At 29.0% G+C, this 8,944-nt stretch overlaps 1 protein-coding gene across 3 annotated transcripts; it reads right to left on the bottom strand.

Annotated features, from left to right (window-relative positions):
- Nucleotides 1-769: 769 nt before the first annotated feature.
- Nucleotides 770-2,769, bottom strand: LOC118033932 (dof zinc finger protein DOF4.6). Of its 3 annotated transcripts, XM_035039072.2 has the most exons (3): nt 2,229-2,769; nt 1,714-2,110; nt 770-1,602 (listed from the first exon to the last, which is right to left on the bottom strand). In XM_035039072.2, the coding sequence occupies exons 1-3, from the start codon at nt 2,316-2,318 to the stop codon at nt 1,289-1,291; spliced, it is 801 nt and encodes a 266-aa protein (XP_034894963.1). In that variant the 5' UTR covers nt 2,319-2,769; the 3' UTR covers nt 770-1,288. The 3 variants fall into 3 exon arrangements, with proteins under 3 accessions (XP_034894963.1, XP_034894961.1, XP_034894962.1); XM_035039070.2 differs by having other exon boundaries at nt 770-2,110; nt 2,229-2,764; XM_035039071.2 differs by having other exon boundaries at nt 770-2,110; nt 2,524-2,761.
- Nucleotides 2,770-8,944: the final 6,175 nt, after the last annotated feature.

Genomic DNA, 8,944 nt, shown 5'->3' on the forward strand with positions numbered 1-8,944 from the left:
GCACACTTGCCTAGGAGAATGTTTGCGGGTCCCAACAACCTGATTATACAAATGAGGTTTTGTCAGATCTTTCACAGTCTATCAATTTGACAAAAAAAAAAGAAATAGAAAAAAAAAAAGAGAGAGAGGTAGCATGGAAGCAACGAGGCAGCTGTAGAAGTGTGTGAGAGTCCTAAAAAAAGAAAAACTGATTCATGTTTAGTGTATATTTGATGTTGTATTTCGAAAAAAAAAAAAGAATTTTATTTTTTTTAAAATTAAATTTTTTTATTTCTAAAAAAATAATTTAAAAAACAGATAAAACATCTCTAATTAACACAAGTATGGAAGAGTTATCTATTGCAATTACAATTGGAAGGATAAGAATTCCTACCTGGCTCCATCATGTTGTATTAACTTTAATTTTTTATTTTTATTAACATAGTTATTTAAATTAGCTTGCACGTATTTTAATTAATTTTATTGGTTTTGAAGTTAATAACCATATAAATCTATAAATCTATAAATCTTTAATAACTCTGAAGTTTGTGAGAGAATCGGATGAATTAAACTCCGCCAACAAAGTTAACTACAACTTTTCTTCCTGAAGTAATGCTTAATTAATGTCCTCCCAGAATCTCAGTCTTGATGATGAGACCATTAAGTCAAAACCTGCTTACAAATGTATTGAAAGAGATGGAGAGGCATGGAAGTAGAAAGTTGAGAGCCGCCATTGTAATCCACCTGAGGTTTTAATTATAAGAACATTAACAAAAACATTCCTGCTAAATGAAAGAAAGTAATGAACAAAGCCTTTAATCCATAAAATCCTTACAATTTCTCACATTATACATTATTTTTTGTACCATGCCAATCAATGACACACAAAGGATATATATATATATAGAGGGTGGCCTTTTTGCTAGCTCTTCCTTTAAATGATAGAAGACATAACATGAAGTAAAAGGGCACAGTGCCCTCTTCTACTTGTTACCCTATAAAAAATTCTGGGCTTAGCTTAGCTTGATCTTTTCTTCTATCTTTTCACAGTATCCCACCAGTTCGTCACCCTTAATGAAGCCAGCCTAAAATGAGCTTCAAGTTCCCACAAGTTTAAAGAGTAAAGAAGACGATTGAAAGTTAAAAAAAAAAAAAAAAAGCCGGTAGAGAGAGTAAGACACCCATGTATCCTATCTGTTAGTAATTAAGGAAGAAATGCAAACCAAGTCACCCACCTTAAGAACTTATGATAAAGTTAAAAAAAAATAAAAAAAAAATAAAAAACCCCAAATCATTTTCTTCATCTAATTTACCATGATCCTCCACCTAACATCCCAGTCCAATATCCTGTGGAATCACCTTGCTCTTTATTTTGCTCAATATCAGCTGTGCTTGAAACTTGTTGCTTTAATTCTTCAAATGGAAACAAAAGTCTTCCATTAGTTTCTTGAACCCCTTGGAGACCTCCATAACCACTCCCAAGCCCATCCAGAGAGAAACTCAAGGTTGGTTTGAAATCTTGAAGAGGAAAACCAGATGTGTAAAGTGTGCTTGGATCTTGATGAACTGGCATGGGAAAAGAACTCAAGCCCCTTGAAGAGATTCCAGTTAACAGCTCTAAAGCTGAAAGTTGGGATGTGTTAGTGGATGCCGAAGTAGAGGAAGATATTTGGGTCTTGTTGTTGTTTTCATTAATGCTCGGAAATTGGATCAATTCAGAGAAACTTCTAATACCTTGAGTGGATGGGAAAGCTAGGTTTAGATCTTGGCCTTCATGGATCTTATGGTTCTCAGTAGAGGTTTGTGACAAAGTTGGTGGTGATATCAGATCAGGAAGTTTCTTTGAAGAAGATGAAGAAGAAGCTGATGATCTCTTGTTCTTTCTTGAACCTCCACCAACAGGAATGCTCCTCAGAGAACCACCTTCCGTCCAATACCTTCTACAAGTCTTACAAAAGTACCTAGGTTGTGTAAGACTGTAGTTGTTATAGTAACAGAACTTGGTGTTAGTTGAATTGCACCTCGGACAGTTGAGGGCCTGTTCCTTTTGAGGCCTTACCTTCCTCTCCAAAGCAGGAGGCTTCGAGCATGTATTTACAACTATCTCTTCTATTGGTTTCACCACTATCTCCTAAAAAGCAAATTAACATGAAAAGAAACACCATTACTTGAAGATCAAAGAACTGAAGACAGACAAACAAACAAACAAAACAATCTAGCAACTTTACACTTTAATTTCAGCATTATACCAGGACATGATAAAGGCAAAGAAATATTGCACTCGTTCTTTTTCCTTTAATCACATAAGCAAAAGAGAAAGCTAGACAGAGTGGTAACATATGGTGAGAGAGTTAAAGAAGTGCTAAGAACTAAATCCAAAAGTGTGGGGACTTGCACTCGCTAGCCATGGGAACACACACCATCACTCTTTTGCAAAAGGAAAAGCCAACGAACAAGCAAAACCATACGACTTATGTCCAAAAGTCTCAAAGAGATAAGGAAACAGCCAAAGTGATATGATCATATATAGATCTATCCATGTACCTGTGGCCACTGAGCAGTATCCATGGATGAAATTTGAAGACGAGGATGTTGAGAGACAGCTAGCAAGCTAGAGCTTCAAAGAAAGAAGGAAAAAAAAAAAGACACCCTTTTCTTGAAACAGGTTTTAAGAGAAGGAAGATGAAAGTTTGGAATGGTTTCGTGTGAAAATCCTTTGTAGCTTCTTGCTTTATTGGTTGTGTGCGTACGTATAAGAAAGAGGGAGTGTTTGTGTGAAATGTGAAGTGTGATCGATGGGGTCTGTCCACTAAAAGACATTTTAATATCTCTACAATATTTCCTTTTTATTTCTTTTCTTATTCTAAGAGGGGAATATTTGTCTTTGCAAATATGAATAATTTACATAACATATGTGTATATAAAATTATGAAACACGTGGGCGGGTAATCCACGCAGACTCTCTTTGTCGCTCAATGGAACCGGAGAAACTCGGGTTTCCGGGTCAGCAGAGTTCAGTCAACTTTGTTGTGTGTCTTTAATGTTCTTCTTCCTTCGACTTGGGTATCGAAGAAAATCCATTTTTCTATGGATTTTATACCATTGCTGTTCTTTAAAAAAATAATATAAATCATGGTAAGAAGAAGAGCATACAATTAGTATCTTCTGTTTTTAAGAGCTCTATGAAATTATAGTCTCATGAGCATGCCTTGTCATAATGAATATATATATATATATATATATATATATATATATATATATATATATAATGTTACAAAAACCCACTAGTTAAAACTTCATTTTCGGGAATAAAGTGTTTAGGACTACATAATTAAAATATCCCTCTCCTGTTATATTATAATGGTGAAAATCTGAGTTAACAACTCTAATAAATCCATTATCATCAGTGTGCAGATGATTAATGTGCATGGTGCATCTAATTAAATGACTCAAGATCCACAATTATTTGAGTTTGAATTCTTTTTTTATTAGTATTCAGTAGGAGTCTAGTAGGCTATGACTATTGGAGCACCGACTGATTTGGTGACGACTCACAACTTAGACACGAAATTGCTTGTTAGCGAAGACTGTGCTGTGCGGCCACGATATGCGCCAAGGAAATGAAATGAATCCTCCATGTCAATGAACAGCCAGCCATATGGCATAAACATCATTACAAAACCGTATTTAAGGTCTGTTGGGTATATTGGTAAATATTGTATTTAAAATGTTTTATATTTGTAATTTATTAAAATAATATATTTTTTTTTTTTAAAATTAGCACATCAAAACGATTAAAAAACACACAAAAAAATTAAATAAAAAATTTCTTTAAAAAATAGTGAAACAGTAGCTCAATGATTGCGCCAATTCATCTATCATAATGGTTGATTTTTTAATTAATATGTTATATGTATTTTCTTTTTTCTTTTCAACAACTTAAAAAACTACCATTGAAAACTTAATCTCAACTGAAAATAGTGAAAATAGATAATAGTCTCACAAATTAACCGAAATGTAAAAATTCTAATTTGATTTAATGGGATAAAGAAAAGACAAGGATAATGCAAAAAAAATATAATTTGATTTAAAAATTACAAACTAAATAAGAAATACAAAGAAAATAAAAAATAAAGAATACAAATAATTAATGCTGTAGAGAAAAGTTGTGAGCAATAAATAATAGAAAGCTAGCTCTAAAAAAGTTATATATGTTGGGGCTGAAATTGTTTTCAGGTACTAAATGATTTACTTATAATATTATAAAGATTGAGTTTCAATAAATTTAAAATCTTAGTCCTCTATATATATATATAAACTACCTATGAAAGATAATGATTTTGCAATTTAAATACTAATAAAATATATAATTCATACCCCTTATTCACACACGTCTCCTCTTAGCAGTTATATATATTAGAATTTTAATTATACCATAACATCTACCAATTTAATTGCTAAAGACTCATGCTGTATATAAGACTTGATAATTAATGGATCAATAACATTAATCCCGATATTCTTAGTCGATTTTCCCTTGCTGGTTAATTTGCTCAAAAACTCAAAATGAATAATTGATGTTCTTGATTAAACAAGATATGAATTTTTGTTTTTTTAGAAAAAAACAACCAGATACTAGGATTTTTAGGGAAAAAAAATATTTATTTATTTATTTTAATTCCTATTTAGTTTAGAAAAATATTTTGCTATGTTGTTTGTATTATTTTTCCTATTTAGTTTAGGAATTTTATTTTCTTATTTGATTTAGGCTTAAAACTAGTATAAATAGTGTTGCTTAGTTTTTATTTCATTAGAATATTTGGTGTGGTGAATTATTGAGAAATAATTAGAATTTTTTGTATGGCAAACCTATTCAGTAGATATTTGTATTGTTTATTGTTGCTATCTTTTTTGTGTTGTTTCTATCTATGTTAGTTGGTATCAAAGCTTGGTGATTTCTAATGGTTATTTTCTGTGTTAAATAACTATAGCTGCTAAAAATAGTCATATAATAGTACATGTTCATGTTGAAGAGGATGAAGAGATTTTCTTTAAGAATAGAAATGTTCAAATACTAGTGACAAAAGATATGTGAAGACAAATTACACAATTAACCTATCAACTAACTATGATAAAATTGCAATGACAAGTTGAAGAATTATCTCTTCAATTGATGGAGATGAAGAAGAAAAAACTAGAGGATCATGAGGAGAGTGATCATAAATTAAAAGTTAATTTTGATAATCTATTTCAAAAGCATGAGCTGAGAAAGTAGCTTATTGAACGAGATAAGTATTGTTAAGATTTTAATGATCCTGTCTATGATGAAATAGATGTAGATTGGTATTCTTCACTAATTTATAATATTTATCTGGATGATAATTATGTTAGTAATGATCGAATAAATAGTGACAATAATAACAATAATGACATCATCAACAATGTTCTCATTGATAAGTTAGAAGTTAAGTGTAAAGAGAACATGGAAGATGCTTGTTAACAAAAACAAATTGTTGATTCTGGTCCTTTCAATTATAAGCTTATTGATATCATTAAATTTGTTCAATGCTTATATTATTACAAGATATGTTGATGAAAGGTAAGAATAGTTTGAACTCCAGAATCAGTTTTTTCTAACAAGAACATATTGAAGCATGATATTTTTTAGGGAAAAATTATTGTTTTCTTAGTTATTTTTATCCATACTTAGTTTAGGAAAATATTTTTTATTCTTTTTAGTATAATAACAGTTTAGAATTTTTATTTACTTATTTAGTTTTGACTTAAGAATAGAATAAATAGGATTACTTAACTTATATTTCAACAAACTACTTGGTGTTGAAATATAAATTAAGGTGGTGTGTGTGACTCCATTTAAGTTCCAGGAGTGGTTTTTTTTAGCATTTAGGGATTCATCTCGTTGAAATCTTTTCAATGATATTAAATGTATTGTCATCAGAGTTACAAATGTTCTCGTCTTTTCTTTATTTTTCTCTCTCCTGCTTTGATTATTGTGCCAACCCTTTCTTTTTTCTTGTCACATTTGATCTCTCAAGTTTCATGATTAGTTAATTTTAGTTCAATTATTATAATTATTTCATTAATTAAATTTATTTTTATTTAACCCCAGCAAAAAAATAACTATTTCTTTAAAGAAATTTTAGCATTTCTTATTTGAAAATAAATATAATTTTAGTTAAAAAAAAATTACTAAAAAAGAGATGAAATGATCACAATAATAGAATTAAAGTTAACTAAAAAAAAACTGAGGTACTAAATGAAGAAATGATCTAGGAAAAAATAAAAGGAAAAAAAAAAAATTGTCCATACGAGTTGTGCAAGTGAGACTTGTGTCTCAAATGGCGCATGTTTCGTCTATACAAATAGTAAAATTGTGTTAATCTAAGAATTATTTTTTCAAGTATGTTAATTTAGGGAATATTCTTTTTCTCATTGTCCTAATTTGAAAAGAAAGAAAAACTCTAAATGTGTGCTAGTGATGATTAAAAGAATCTCTATATATGTCAAACTCAAATAAAAAAATAATTATAACAGTGCTCGAATTGTTGAGATTCAAAATGAAACTGGAAGGCAACGGAAAGTCCTCTTTAACCCATCTAATTGCTTGAAAAGTGACTACACTGCACCAAACAAACATTTCTACAACCCCCTCGAAAGCACCTTTACAATTGCTATCATTTTACATGTTTGGTAAAGCCAAGAAATGTGCTTATTGTAAATAATCACAAGACTTGGCATCTTCGGGGTTTTTTATTTTTGCAGTTGAGATTATGAGACCGTTTGGTAGTGAGTTTGAACTTGTGTTTGCTGAAATTTTGAATTTTTTTTTTTGTTAAAATTAAGTTCGGTTTGTACTTTTTGAATCGTTTTGATGTGCTGATATTAAAAATAATTTTTAAAAAATAAAAAAAAAAATCATTGACATGTATTTCGGCACGAAAAGCTATTTGAAAAGCAACTGCTACCACACTGTCAAACATACTCTATGTCTCAGTGATTTTTTTGGGGTTTATATATAGTTTTAATATACTAATTTCAAAATTAATTTTTAAAATAATAAAAAATATTATTATCATGTATTTACAAACAAAAAATATTTTAAAAAATAACTATTATCATACTCTCAAACACTACATGTGATTTAATATTGTAAAATTAATAAAAAATGAACCTTTCTTAACAAGTCACAAGCCAGGCAGTTGTGCACATGTGTTTATCGCAACCTTGAGCTTTTACCTTCCAAGATCATGATAAGTTCTGATTACACATGCTTTTCCAGTAAAGTAAAGAAGAGTGGGTATTCATGCTTAATTAATTTCAACATGATCTCTGGACAGTCAAGAAAAAGCTGGATTACAAAGTACAGCAACCGGTACAAAAGGTATATCAACATACCTATCCATTATCATTGGGAAATGTTTTCTTTTCCTTGTATATTAACAAAAGCTAAAACATGAAGGAATTTTATTATGGTTTGTGAGTGAAATTATTGTTAATTGGAAAAATGATTTTATAGTTTTGTTTTTCCATCCAATAAAATTAACATTAGCTATTGGAGATATTTAAGTTTTTTTTATAAAGTCTATTAGTTATTACCAAATTAATAGAAAATAAATAAGTTTTTTTTTCATTTTAAATATATATTTTTGAAATAAAAAAATAAAACTGGTGCCAGGCGATATTTTTGTATTTTTACAATGATTTTTTTGTTATTATCAATTTAGCCGAGGGGCAATTTGTTATTTGATAATATATATATATATATATATATATATATATATATATATAAAAAAGCATAGTAAAAGAACCAAAATGCTCTTGAAGATAATTTAAAAACTAGTGTCAATGGGTTTTTCTATCTCTTTGCAATGGTTTTTTTAATATTATCAGGTTAGCTTAGGGGAAATTTTGGTATTTGATCTTAACTCTTGTAATTTCTAAAGGGTGGACATTAAGACATTTGGATATGTCTAATGCATTTTTTAATGGCAAACTAAAAAAAGATGTATATATGGATAAACCAAATGCTTTGTTGATGATGGATACCCTCAATATGTATGTTGATTACAAAAATCTATTTATGGTTTGAAACAAACAAATTCCAGGAGCATGGTTTCAGAGGATAAGTTTTCTTTTTAGCTTTTTTTTTGTTTGGATACAAGTTCATACATTAATTCCTCCTTGTTTATTTAGAAAAATCATGCAGAAGTCTTATATCGACTTGTTTATGTTAACTTCACCTTCCAACTCTCTAGTATATATGTATGATAAATCTCAGGTGTATGTGTTAGTTTAATATGTCTTGTAGTCAATTAATTGATTACACGTCGTAGTATTATTATATTCATGTATATCCGTATTTATTATCAATAAAGGCTTAATTTATCTTTAGTGTTCATATAATATTAAATTAATGAATCTATAATAAAGATAAAATTCATGAGACAAAAATATTTTACGGATGAAATTATAAAGTTGTTATAATTATGAGATTCTTATTGTATCAAAGCATTGTTTCTAAAATATTCCTGGTTGATACTCTTTTAAATATTGAATATTTACTAAAGTCGTAAGAGACTGATATATATTATGTTTTTTTCTTTATAAAATGAAGCAATTGTTTTATAAGTTGAGGTACAAGGGATATATGAAACTAATATATCGATGTTTGTCATAAAAATATGTATATTGAATTGATCTGCATAAGAATTTCATATGAAGAGATTACCTTATATTAATGGAAAAACTCATGTAAAACTTATGTAAGTGAACTTTAGATTTGATATCCCTATATTATTTTAAATAAAAAATATTATGATTAATTGAGGAAATAAAAAATATATATTAGATATAACATTAAATATATAATTAAAAATACAAGGCAAATCAATTGGAGAATGTAGTATATGGCGCCGGTTTCTTCAGGCTTACAAGTCAAAAGAAT

This window comes from Populus alba, chromosome 1, assembly GCF_005239225.2.
Source record: "Populus alba chromosome 1, ASM523922v2, whole genome shotgun sequence".
Lineage (NCBI taxonomy): Eukaryota > Viridiplantae > Streptophyta > Magnoliopsida > Malpighiales > Salicaceae > Populus > Populus alba.